This window comes from Crocodylus porosus, unplaced genomic scaffold (assembly GCF_001723895.1).
Source record: "Crocodylus porosus isolate Cpor-Errol unplaced genomic scaffold, CroPor_comp1, whole genome shotgun sequence".
Taxonomy (NCBI): Eukaryota; Metazoa; Chordata; order Crocodylia; family Crocodylidae; genus Crocodylus; species Crocodylus porosus.
In genome coordinates this window covers 1,896,612-1,910,122 of record NW_017728950.1, presented here as the reverse complement: position 1 = coordinate 1,910,122, position 13,511 = coordinate 1,896,612, and the positions used below count along the sequence as shown (strand labels likewise).

The 13,511-nt window shown below is 44.1% G+C and overlaps 2 protein-coding genes across 3 annotated transcripts in view; both read left to right on the top strand.

Moving 5' to 3' along the window:
* Positions 1-3,979, top strand: part of SLC35D2 (solute carrier family 35 member D2) — a 29,867-nt gene extending 25,888 nt beyond the window's left edge. The window contains exons 12-13 of the mRNA XM_019554708.1: positions 1,750-1,832; positions 2,531-3,979. Coding sequence (XP_019410253.1) covers positions 1,750-1,832; positions 2,531-2,633 — 186 coding nt within the window. The 3' untranslated portion in view covers positions 2,634-3,979. The remainder of the gene's footprint in view (positions 1-1,749; positions 1,833-2,530) is intronic.
* Positions 3,980-9,932: 5,953 nt separating this feature from the next.
* The window catches only part of HSD17B3 (hydroxysteroid 17-beta dehydrogenase 3), a 31,266-nt gene continuing 27,687 nt past the window's right edge, over positions 9,933-13,511 (top strand). Inside the window, exon 1 of one of the 2 annotated variants that reach the window (XM_019555421.1) lies at positions 9,933-11,430. In XM_019555421.1, coding sequence (XP_019410966.1) covers positions 11,328-11,430 — 103 coding nt within the window. In that variant the 5' untranslated portion in view covers positions 9,933-11,327. Of the gene's footprint in view, positions 11,431-11,833; positions 12,280-13,511 lie in introns of those variants that run through there. The other variant, XM_019555420.1, reaches the window with a different exon arrangement.

The following is a 13,511-nucleotide window of genomic DNA, read 5'->3' as shown; positions in this document are numbered from 1 at the left end:
TCAGGAAATACCAGGCCGTTACCACCGGGGTGGAAGGCAGGTCGGGGTGCCTCAGTAATCCCTAGCCCTCACATCAGTGTGGGTAGAAATCAGGGCCAGGCACAGCTACAGCCACCTGAGCCTCCACTGGGGAGGGAAGCCCCATAGCCCCAGTGAAGGGGGGGAAACCAAAGCGCTGGGAGCCACGTGTGTGTGTGTGTGTGTGTGTGTGTGTATGTATGTGTATGTGTGTTTGTGAGTGTGTGTACAGAGTTGCCCTGGGAGGGGCCAAGGCAGGCTTGGTCCAGGTTGGGTAATTGGCTGGCCGCTACCCCTTTGGTTGCAGGAGAGGCCCAAAAGACAGTATGTCTGCCACCCAAGGTGTGTGCTAGATAAAGGCTATGGCTTAAGGGGGCTTCTCCAAGAGGGAGCAAGGCAGTATATAAGTTGTCAATGCATGAGAGAGAACTGAGAAGGGTTGGAGCGTGAGAGGCCCTAGTGAGAGGTGGGCTGTATGAGTGCATGAATGAATCAGGCCTGACAATGAGGCCTAAGCTTGTTCCGGCTGTAGGCCGGGAGCACTGTGTCGCCTGGATGCCATCTGCGAGGCTTGGGCTGTGGTGTAGGGGAGGATTGGAGCCGCAGAGAGTGCCCCCTGGCATCGGGGCAGGAAGGGGCAGCCTCCTGCCTAATTAGAACCAATTATGAAACAACAGGGCATGGCAGGTGAATGAGGCAGGCAGTTAGTCCAGGAACAGGTGGGCGGGCCAATGGAGGACTGGCCCTGAGAAGGCCCCCTGTTACACGCATGTTAGCTGCTCTGTGGTAAATGCATATGTGCACTCTGATCTTATGGGAGGTAGAAGGTAAACACAGTTGCTTAGTGCAATTTAAGTGTAAATTGCTTGAGGTTAGCTTTCATTTAGGACATGTTATCTTTACCTTTGAGTTTCTAATTTACGTATTGAAAATTTCCTTTTTCAGTTTTGGAAAGTACTTTCTGATTCTGCGTCCCAGTAGATATGGGGTTATTAATAATCATGCTAGACACTAAAACAGCATAGTACACCACTTAGCATTTTATCCTTCTGTCTGTCTGTAGGATTTCTTTTTTTAAGTTAAAGATGTCTCTGAATTAACAGTTGTATCCGCACCAAATTATAGCTACATGCTTGGCTGTCTTTTAAATCTGCAAAGCAAGACAGTGACCCTTTTAGAAAACTAATAAATTAACTTTTGTTTTAGTTTAAGATATTTGTCCTCTTCTTGAAAACCTATTTTCAGGAAACTAGGAGTGAAATGAGTCTTAACATTTTATAGAAAATTTTTCAGAAGGTGGTTCCCATTCTTGGACGTACAGGTTTATGCCTGCATTTGAACAGCTGGTTCCAATCTGAATACCAGCACTTCTACACACTTGTAAGCAAAAATCAGAATGTTATGGTTCAATTGATGAGATTTACACTTGGAAAAAGGGAGGTTGGGCTGAGCTGGAAATATGCCTGCAAATAAGATACATGAAAATCATAATAAAATTGAATTTCTGATCCATAAAAAAAATCAAAAAACTTGCACCTAAATTAGCTTTTAGTAAATTCATCATATTTAAGGAATACATTTAATAGGTATTGCTTATAGGTTATAAATAATCTTAGTAGGTTTTAAGGGGCCAATACATGAAAATGGACAAAAGCAAATTAACTTTGTGATGTTTAAATTCCCAGAAGGTAAAACATCTTCCAGTAAATACATGACTTGCTTTCTTTTCAGAATGTATCCATTGCTTATATTGGAATGTTGTTTGGTGGAGATTACATATTCTCATTTTTAAACTTCATAGGACTGAATATTTGGTGAGTGAAATTTGCTAAACTAAGGACTCAGTGAGGGAACAGTTTGGTATTTGTTTCAGTTAGCCACTTTGGGTAATGGCATTTTGAAACATCTGCCATATGCTGTTTCAGGATATAAAATTCTATATAATTGGTTTTATTTTTTATTATATACTTTTATGTTTATTTCCACATGTATGGTATCATGGTAGGATTTTGATAATTTAGATTTACTGCTATTACTTTAGGGATGTGAGCTCATTTTTTATGAGCAGGGTTGGGCCTACCCAACACTAACTTGAGAGACATCCAAGGAAAATCTGAGTGGTGCAGGACATGGGAATATTGATTGAAAGTTATTCTCTTCCCTTCAAGTTGTTACAAAACCATGACGCCAGCATGGTGTAGTTTCAAGAAGAATAATCATTACTCTTTTTTTCTTTAGTGTTTGTTGTAGTTTCAGCGCTTATTGGCTGCTCTATCCCACCCTATGTGAATCCCATTGATTTTAGTTCCCTATAATAGTCAGGGCCATATTGGCAAATTTATATAAATCAGCACTGGTATTAGCTTCTCTAAATCACAACAGCCAAGAATCTGGCTTTTAGTCTGCAAAGCACTTCAAAATCCTTTGGAAACAAAGCTGCTATAGATCTATAAAATGGTCATTTTTACCACTGCAAATACCCCTGACATTGTGTTTGTTCTTTCTTCTTTAGTATGGCAGGAGGACTAAGATACTCATTTTTAACCTTAAGAGGAAACATCAAGCCTAAGCAGCCACCTGATGAAGAAAATGCACTGCTTGATTCAAAGAGCTAGCAGAAGTGAATGACATGAAAAGCAGTGAAGATAGAAGCTGGCCTAGCTCTGCTGTAAAGTTTTTTAAAAAAGGAGAAAAAAAAACATTTAGGAATGTATTTGAAATGAGAAAAAATCTACCTCAACTGAAATTGTAGACACGTCATAGACTCAGAACTTTTCATACACAAGGAGTGTTTTTGTGGGACTTTTTTGCTGTACAGCTAACCTGCAGCACTGAACAATATTGAACTGTATGTCCAAAGGCATTGGCTAGCTATGATTTTCTGTATTCTGCTTGATACCGAAAGTCCAGAAGTCCTTGCTCAGTTTCCATCAGACAAAGAACCCTTTGAAAACCAAGGGGTTTAGTTCACCCACGACTCTGCATCTCATGTACTCGTTTATCCTAGCATATTGAATACTGTTGAATCAGAATAGATTTCACCCACTCTGCAGTAGCTGAAGTAGTTAAACAAAGCACAGGGTAATGCTGAATTTGACCCTGAGAGTTGCTTGTGTAAGGAATGAATGAAACTGAATGAAGAACTCAGGATATGACTCAGTAATTTTTGAAAAGAGAGTTTTCCCTCTTACCAGTTCTTTCTGCCTAATACTTCCAATTAAACTGCCATCCTCTGTGACATCACAGTTTCCTATCATAATTGTGATATTACAAATGGATTATCTGTGGCTGGACAAAATAAAAGGAAGAGGGAGGCTGAGAGAGAGAAATTTGATGTTTAAACAGTAATATCTTGCTTAATTAGGCCCTGTCATATGGAAAATCATGAAAGAGACAAAAAACGTAAATCCATTTCTGTTCTGGAACAATATGTACTTTGGTGTCAAAGTCCCCTTCTGAAGATTTTATCAATACTGACTGCACAGCAAGTGATACTATTGTGAGCTAACTGAAGCAGAGAAAAATGAGTGCAGATTGAAAGTTGTCACTGTGTAATAATGTGTCACTGGCACACAAATGTTGGTGTCCATAGTATGCCATGCATGCATTATAGCTAAAAGCCCTTTGTTCTGTCTTTGAAGTCTAAATTCAAGACAGATTTGCCCAATCATTTGCTAATGAGCACATGATATAGTTAAAGTGGATATGGGTTAGGGTCTTATTCCTGCTGTCAGTGTGGGTTAATAATGTAACTTCTAAACAATGAAACTTTCCTTATCTGAAAATACAAATGATAAGTATTTGCTTATATCACTGGAGGTGTAGCGAAGCTAAATTGATTCATTTTTGGAACAGCCCTTTTTCCAAGACAACGGCCATTTTGAATTGCATTTTGTATTGTAGGCTGCTATGAATTCTCAGGATAGCAGCCTACTAAATTAAACCCTTTAGGATTTAGGTAAGGGAAAAAAAAGCCTCGCTTCTGGATCCTTCTCTATTTTAGGATTTTTTAGATTATGCCATAGGAGAAGAAAGTGGTTAATAAGAGACATATACAAGATGTTTTTCCATTAAAATCACAAGAAAAGTAAAATTTCAGAAGGCTCTGAAATGGAACTGGGTAGATCTGGACGGATTCACTGGATGTCTGACACTTGGGTTTCAAAATCAAGGAAAAAGAAGAATGTAAACCCACGTGAAACAGGAATTGCCATGTGACCCTGGAACTATAAGATCTATATAGTTCAGAACTGAATCCGATCGTGACCAGCACCAGAAGTTTGAGAGGATGGTAGGCAAATGTAGGACCACTTTTTCCTGTGACTTATTAGAAATGAGAATGAATCCTATTTAGAGATTGGTTTATACCCTGAAAAACAATGATGAATAGCCCTTCCAAATTTTTGTTGTGATACTGCTTGATAGCCTTATAAATAGCCCATCCTGTTTTGAATCTTAAGTTCTTGATGCCAGTGACTTCCTGTGGTAGTGAGTTTCTCAGTTTAATCACATGATCTGACCCAGCTTTCTTATATGAAGAAGTTTTTCCTTTTATTGTCTTTGAATTTCCTACCTTTTAGGGCCCCTCTACACATGCAGGCAAAGGGGCTGAAAGTGGGTGTGCACTAAAGGTGCACCAATACATTGGTCCGCTATCAGATTGGCACCAATATAAAGAAAATTGACTATATCGGAAATTGGCCTGAAGTGGCCGATAATTTGGCCAATAAATGCTTGTGTATGCACACAGTTGCAGCACACAGGCACCGAGGAGCACAAGCCCAGCAGTTTGGAGAGCTGCGTCCAGCTGGTGGAAGGGGATGGGGGAGGGAAGCGACATGGGGGGGTTAGATCAATGCCCCCCACGGTGAGGGAGGGAGTGGGGCACGGCCTAGGGTAGGCACTGCCCAGTTGGGGTGAATGCAGGACAGAGTTGTGACTTGTCCGGGGGGTGGGCAGAGGGGGAGGGGAAGGGTGGCTTCCACCACTGTGAGTCGCTCTTCTGGCGGCTCATTCCACCACTGCTCCCGCCGCTTGGCTCCAGCCCACAGCTGCAGCCCACCCTGCTCCACCCTGTCCCATGCGGATCTGGGGGCACACCCCCACCCCGCAACCCGTGCCCTTTCGGACAAGTGGTAGGAGCTGCTAGATGAACAGCGTACAACAGTGGGAGCCACCCCCAACTCCCTGCACGCCCTGGATGAGCCATGGTTCCATCCCATACCTGCCCCACCCTGGCTGGGCAGCCCTAGCACCACTCCCTCAACACGGGGGGCTTTGATCTGCTCCCCCTACACCCCTTCCTTCACTGTCCCCTTTCACCTGAACAGACTTACCATCTAGAGTCAGCTGTATTGGAAATCAGATCTGTGTTGGCCGATATGCTTCCTTACAAATAGGTTATTAGTATCAGCCCCCAAAACATTTATCAGTGCACCCCTAGTGTGCACCCCTGTGGCTGAAAGCCCCTCAGTTAATGGGGCTCCCAGCCACAGGGGGAAATCTGGCCACATGTTTAATTAATGACATGATTAGAACAAGTTACAAAGTTATTTCACATTTTTTGTAGAATAACTTTTGTCGCTTATTGCTTGCTTTATGCCATTAATTGGCTGAATGTGTAGCTGGGCACAACTTAAGGCATGATTACCTAGTTAATCATACCTTAGGTATAACATGTAGAGGGGGCCCTTGTTTAATTCTTTATCAAAGTTCCTGATTTATGTTCTCTAAACCAGCGGATCCCAAACTATAGCCCATTGAATATTGGTGGTTTGCGACCACATATTAAGGGCTCTTCAGATCACACCAAATCCTGTGCACCCTTTCAGTGTTTTCAATTAAAGGTTTGATGACAGGTGTTCATCATGGTCTGTGAGATATATTGAGAGATGACAGTGGCCTGTTGCTCCAGAAAGGTTTGTGAACCACTGCTTTAAACCATCGCTGGTTTAAATAACCTTCTGTCAAGTTCCTCTTATTCATTTCCTTTCTAAAGCCTATGTCAAGATAGCGCTGAAGAAAAATGTTTTCAGGGGACCTTTTAAAATAAAACCACTGCATTTTGAACAATTGTTATAACAAAGTAAGAGTTTGCCAGAGCTTAGAAGTTTATCATCATGCTTATACTGGTATACACGGGTCAATTTTCCACCTGCAGGCAGCCCTACTCCAGAAATCAATATGTGGTTTTCCATTCCCTTTCTGTGAAAAACAGAACAAGTACCAAAATCCTCTTGCTCAAAATTATGATGCTCAAAAATCATGATGTATTTTGCAAGTATCAGAAAAGCCATAAATGGATGCAGGCAAGGTTGGACCTGGAGAGGGTGCAGTGGCACAGACACATTCGCCCCCACTTCAGTCAACACTGGGGACAGCAGTCGGGAGCTAATTTTTAATTCCTTGAAGGAAGTAAGAATTCTCCTCCTCCTTTACCTTTATGGTACACCCCATCCCCTCCCATTTCTCCCCCTCCCTTGTTGCTTTCCCCACTGCTTTCCATGCTGACTCAGGGGCGGAAGGACTTCACAGATGCTTCTGCCTTGCTCCAGCCAAGCTGCATTGTGAACTGGGCTCAGCCAGGGACAGCAACATCAAGCAAGTCCCTCCTGGTGTTTTCTGCTAGCCCGGGAGCAGGCATAGGGGAAGGTATCACACCCACTTCCACTGCTGTCTCTGGCTCCCCACTCAGCCCAGCCTGAGCAGGTCAGGAGCAGCTCGTTCCATGCCCTTGTGGGAGCTGGGGACAGTAGTAGTGGCAAGTGAAAGAAGAGGGAAGAATGGAGGGGAGGGGATGTGTCACAGCACAGAGGGGAAGGGAGGGAACTGACAGTGGAGGGAAGATTCTTATTTGATTGGAAGACCTTGTTCATTCTGTGGAGTATCCCTGCTTGGTTCTGGGAATGCTGGATCTTCACACCCCCTGGTGTTTCTGTGGTTTTGTTTAAGCCTATAGAGATGGAAGGCATTTGCAAAAACCAGATTCAGAGTTGGATGTCAAGTACTGTGCCAAAGGTTGGGGATGTTTGATGCAGTGTTTTTGTTCTCACTTGCCTCTGGACAACTTATTATACTATTTCATTAAAAAATATATACAGTTGCTTGTGTGTTTAAATCTTTTTGAATGAATACCAAACTCTCTGGTTTCTAGGTTTAATATAAAACTGAAAATAACCTCCGGTTTTCACAGAAACAACCACTTTTGGTTAGTCATATATATCAGGCCTACCCAGATTTCTTTAAGAAGTCAAACACAATGGGAGTCCCTGGGATCTCAGGGTCTGTGCCATTTTTGGCACAAGCCTGCCCAAGGTAGGAAGAAAATGCTTGGGCATAGAGGAGCACTGACAGCTCACTCAGAGGGTAGCTCTAGAGCAGGGGTGAACAAAATATAGCCCACAAGCCACATCTGACCCATGGAGGGACTTTGTCCAGCCCGTGGCAGGTCCTTTGCTCTCACCTGGCCCAAGCAACATCCATCCTGTGGTGCACCCTGCTACTCTGTGGGCACACAGCGGGGCTGGGGCAGCTCCGCAGCTGAATTGCTTTTCTAGGCAGCCCGAACAGTGGCAGCTCCTTCTGGCTGATGCCACCACTGGCCCCAGCCCCATGGTACTGGTGGAGACCCACACAGAGCCCTGACCCCAGCCTGACCTATGTCCACTCCAGACTAGGCTTAGGAGGGCGGATCAGCTTTGGACCATCAGGACCCATGTACACGGCCCTGCCGCAGCCCACCCTGTGACTGCTCTGGACTTGCCTACCCATACTGAACAGCGGCAGCAGCCAGGCAGAAGCTGCTGCTTGGTGGAGGGAAAAGTGGCCCCTCACCACTGCTAGGCACTTCTTGCTGCAGCTGCCTGGAGCCTGCACCCAGTCTGCCTTGCAGCTCCTCTCCACTGCCAACGCTGCCCTGCTGGGTGGCCTGAAGACAGTGGTGGAGATGAGCGGCAGGGTAGCCTAGGGGTGGGCTCTGGGCAGCTACAGCAAGAAGCATCTGGCAGCAGCAAGGGGGAGGGGCCTGATGGATGCTGCTGCTGCTGGTCAGCACAGGTAGGTGAGTTTGGAGCAGGTGCAGGATGGGTAGGGGCTGTTTGTGGGTTCTGGCTGGTCTGGATCTGACCCACTCTGCTGGGCCGGGTCGAGTGGGCAGATCAGGGTCGGGGTTGTGCTTGTGGGTCACTGCCAGTGGTGCTTGGGCCAGTGGTGGTGGCAGCCAGAAGGATCTGCCTCCACTGCCTGGACTGCCTAGAAAAGCTGGGTGGGCCGGGGGCTGTGTGCTGGTGGTGGTGGCGCATGGGCTCTGAGCTGTTGCGTGGGGGGGGAAGGGGCGGTGACTGTCCCACAGCAGCTCCCCAGAACTGTCTATGTGGCCCTGGGCAAAAATCATTGCCTGCTGCTTCTCTAGAACCTGTATTAAGTATATTGTCTCATATCCTATCTGTTGGGTGATGCACCTCTGCACTGTTCCTGCTGTAGACCATGGTTGTACACACATGGTGTATACTAGGGCTGTGCAAAGCTTTGGTCCCTGATTCAATTTGGTGGAGATTTGGCTTGATTCAGTGACAGAATCTCTAAATCTGAATAGAATCAGAGGACACTTTAGTCTCCCCAAATTGAATCAGAATCAATTCGGAAAGATTCGGCAATTCAGACATAGACACAGCTTTAAATGTTTTTTCTACATATCTCTAGGTAGCAGAGGTTTGTGAACGCTGGGATGCTGGGGCACATGGAGCATCCCACAGAAGCACAGGGACTCCCCAGTGTGCTCAGCAGCAGACCTGGAAGTGGACCAGAATCACTTGTAGTCCAGTTCCGGATCTGCCGGGGAGTGTGCTGGGGGGCCCCACTGTCTCCTCCTCAGCTCAGTGACTGATGCTTTCTGAGTCTGGGGGGGCACCTGGGATCCCCCTGTGGCTGATCGCCAAACTGGTGGGGCTTGGGGGGGGGCAGCACACTTCCTGGGAGACTCAGAAGTGGGCCAGAAGTACTTCTGGTCCACTTCCAGGTTTGCCACCAAGCACATGGAGGGCATCCCTGCACTTATTTGGGACGCTCCATGCACTGCAGCATCGCAGCAATCATGAGCTGTGCCTGCTACCTCAAGATATGTAGAAAAAACTTTTAAAGATGTGTCTATATCCGAATCGCTTATTCTCTGAATCAGGATCAAATCTTCAGATTCAGATTCTGCTGAATCGAATCAGGGACAGTAATCCAAATCAGCTAATTGAATCACTGTCCCTGATTTGAGCTGAATCCAAATCCAAATCAAATAGGGCCTGCTTTGCACTAGTGTACACACCATGGTATAAGCCTGCCTTTTCTATCAATCTCCAGAAAGCTACTTGGCCTAGCTTGTTAGAGGTTTATACAGTGTTTGTATAACCTTCCAGTTTCATTTCCAATTTTCCAGTGTTATGTGATTCTGGACTACAAGTCATTGAGTTTTTTGGGGGGTGATGGTAGATGCCATATCTCCTGGAGTTGAGTTGTCGTCTGTTGCTAGTATTGGTTGTTCTTTAGAGCTCGCCTGCCATGACTTTGATGGAAAGGAGGAAAAATAGAAATACTCCTAGGAGACAAGATGGCTGTTGATAACTCAAGGATTTGGCTCCTCTTTGTAGGGCTCCACCATCCCCATCCCCTGCCCTATCCACACCAGATGTTCCACGCCTGCTTTTCTCAGTTGTCATTGCCAGGCTTCTGTCCCCCAGTTCTTGTCCCAGTTCTGGGCACTCTATCCCGGCTGCTTGCCCCATTCTTCTCTGCACGGGTCCCAAGCTGGCTGCTCCCCAGTTTGAATCCCACCCTTGACACTCAGGGCCGGGTCTAGAGTTATCTTCCCCCCAGACAGTAATCCCTTTTTTGTCTCTCTTTTCTCCTAGGCCCCTGGAGCAGTTCACCTTACCATCTCGGACTGGACTTGCCAGCTGGCACATCATCACTGCTTTGTCTCTGGTTCTTTTCAGGTAAGTTTGCAGTCAGGACTGCTCTCCGAGTCCTGGGGTTGATCCCCCTTCATGGTGGTCTCTTTGCACTCCCCACCCTTCTCTCTTGTTCTTCTTTCCTGGAGATCGATACTGATTGCTTTGTCGGTGCCCCTTAAATCTCCCACACCAGCTAGCTGGGCCTGCTGTGGCAGTGTGCGATTTGCTGCTTCTGTGGCTTTCCCAGTTGATTCTCTTTAGGGTCTCCGGTGCAGCTGTGCTCTTGCCCAAGCTGGGTGCACCTCTGTCCTCCATCTGCATTCGTACCGGAGCAGCTGGGTTTGCCACAGCAGCCTTTGCTCTGCCGTGGTCCCAGCTTCCCCAGCTGATTCTCCTGATCAGCCCAGGTGCAGCGTCTCTCCCACCCAGGCTTGCCACATCTTTTCCCTTGTCTGGGTTTGCCCCCAGTAAGTTTCTTTTCTCTTTACTTTGCCTTGCATCCCTGTGACAGGGTGTGTTAGCCACCCTGTCACAGGGGGGTTTAATGGAATATCAAATCCAGTTGTAATTTGGTAACGTCTCTGTATCTCCATATTTTGTAGCCAACTTCTGTAGTAACATAGGTGCATAAAGGAATGGTCAGCAGGGGTCACTACAGGTCCAATCTACAGCCTATTGAAGACAAAGACTTGCATTGTTTTAAAACAGGCCTTGGAATAGCAGCATCCTAACATCAATACCTGCAGGCTTTCACTTCATGGTTTCCATCACTTTTGGCAAAGGAAGTGATGGGAGCCAAATCTCCTTTCCAACAAAGCCACTGACAAACTATGAGATTCAAAGGGAACAAGTGGATTCCAGAGTTCAGGAGATGTAGGGACAGGCCCATCTGAGCCATGTGGGTAGCGTACCATCTGGACACATTGGACTAAGTGTCAAATGGAGGACAGAGTGTAGAATTACACACTAGAAGTGTAATTTAAGGGGACCCAGAATAAAACCCATAGTTTTTCATGATTGATTGCACTTGAAGAGAAGTCTAGTTTTCTCTTTCTGGCTGTTATGAACTAGCACAATGCTTCAATTAATTCTGAGAAATATTTGGGACCAAACTACCTGATAGTTCAGCTTTATCTAGATGAGCAAGCTGGCAGGATGGCTTTCACTGGAGATAAAAGCATAGACAGAGCAGTAGGATTGCAGCATTGCTTGAGACATTCACTGTCCTTCTAAGCCACAGTTAGAAAGAAATATACAAGGGAAATAACTACATTCAACTTAGTATTAGCTTTTCTTTATAAATATTTTTCTGTACCTTTTGTAAATCAAGAAATACAACTTGTGGCCAATTTACTTGTTTTTGTTTTATTTATGGTCATGTGGAAAGATGCTTCCAAGTCACACAAGAGCCCTACAGGAAGTATGTCTTGTGAGAATTTCATAGGATATTCAGTTAAAAGAATTACAGCAGAATGTAAGTATTTCAATTAATTCACTGATTCAGTTGCTGATTAAGTCTTTGAATTTTTGGTTTCTTGGCTAAATTGAATGTAAATGTATCTATGAGCAACAGAGTGTCTTCCCCCCCTCCCCCAAATCTTTGAATATAGAATTAACTTCCTGAGAATTTACAAGTATATTTATATCAGAAATAGGAATGTTTATTTTGCCTGGGAATATAGAGATGGAACTAGACCACAAAGTTGGATCCAAATTCAATATGACTTAGTCCCTAAGCTGGAGGTGTATAAAGTGGAGATTTTAGTTTTTCCAGCAGCAGAAGTTGTGATCTAGATGTGAATAGCCAGAAAGTTGAGGGATGTTCTTAACCAGGTCTTACATTTAGGACCTTTTTTTTTTTTTTTCAAATCTGTTAGCCTAAGAAAATATCTCTCTTGTTCTTGGATATTTTCCAGAAAAGCAACCTTGCACAGGCATTAGAAGTCATAGTTTGGTTTGGATTTTTTCAGTAGTTTACAAGTCTGAGAGTAGTGTGGAGAAGTTATTCTAATCTAAACCCTGGAATTCTGTGGAAAGAAATCACATGACGCAGTCGATGTGATTAGACGGTATGCTTCTTTGCCGGTCCTCAGAGTAGTAGTGTGCAGGGAGGCAGTTAGGAGGAAGATAGTGGCAGTAGTTCATCCAACCTCACTGCAGATGTTCGCCATGGGAGAGTTTCAACATCAGCTGCTCACTCTCTCTGGGGGCCTAATTTGTCTGTGTGCACTTTTGAAATGTGTTAGATTTTTTAAGTATGTTTTCCCACGTGTATGGAGCGCTCTGCCTCGGTCTTTCTTTCGCTCAATGGGAGAATGGGCAGGTAATAGAAGTTTCCTCACATTTTTATTGTTATAGCCAAATGATGTCTCGTTGCTTTATTAATCATAAGAACTATTCCTCATCCCTTATGAACAAAACTCTCAGAGTTCATCACAGTTTTCATTTGTAAATGGTTTTATTCCTATGAGCCAGAAAGTTCCATTTTCTAGCAGAATACAAAAAAATAATCCAAATTATTTTAAAACATAGGCACTTTATATAGGCATTTTAATGTCCTCCTCATGCCTAGTTCAATTTTTTAAAGTTTTTTAATTTTAATAGCTGTTTCTTCTCTTTTCCTGATTTATGAAGCAACTAATTTATGTGTAATATATAGTCTCTTTACTTTCTATATCCCTGGTAATTTTGTTCCAGTGGTTACCTGGCATTAATAATACCATTAACATCTGTATCTACAACAGACTAAAACTCTGGAGACCTGTTGCTTTGCTGTTCTTTTTTTTTTTTTAAAGGTTACAAGTTCTCCTAAAATAGCTTAAGTCTTTAAAAATGAAAAATCTTCTTCCTACCAAAATGTTGACTTTTTTCTTTCAGTTATTAAACTTCTAATATGAAGTACGTTTGGGAAGAGTTTTGCAGTTTCTGCATTTGTCTTTTGCCAGTGGTAGAGATATGGTCACCCACTATCTAGGTAAAATTCCAATTTTAGTATAGGATTTCTTCTATTGGACTGACTATGTAGTTGGGGTGAAGTTAAACAAGTTTGGATGCAAGACATCCTTCCCCACGTCTCTGATCACAGAGAACACTCACCCCCACCCCCCAGATTATAGGCATAAGCTTCAGCTCCCATGGCTTTTGAGGAAGTAAAACACGTGGCAGTATGTCATATTTTACTAGTAAATTTTCCCCCCCTTTGTGAGGGGTCAGCACAATGGTCAGGCACCATTGAAAGAGCATATAAGCCCTATTCTGAGGATCTGAAGGCATGGGTTTTGGGGTGACCAGGTAGTTTTCTGGTGAAAGCCTGCTTCTGTTGACATTAATAGTGTTTGCCATTAACATCAACGGAAAAGTTATTCTTTCTTTCCTTTATGAACTTTCAAGTCTGCTGGTCTCAGTGAAATTGTTGAGTTTATTTTAACAATTCATTACCTCTTACAAAACGAGGAATTTTTCAAGTGCTGCTTTTTTCCTAATAGGTTATTGCTTTCTAACTGCCAGGCTACTGAAAAGCTTATCAAACCACTTCTTGCTTTGTTGAAGTATTCT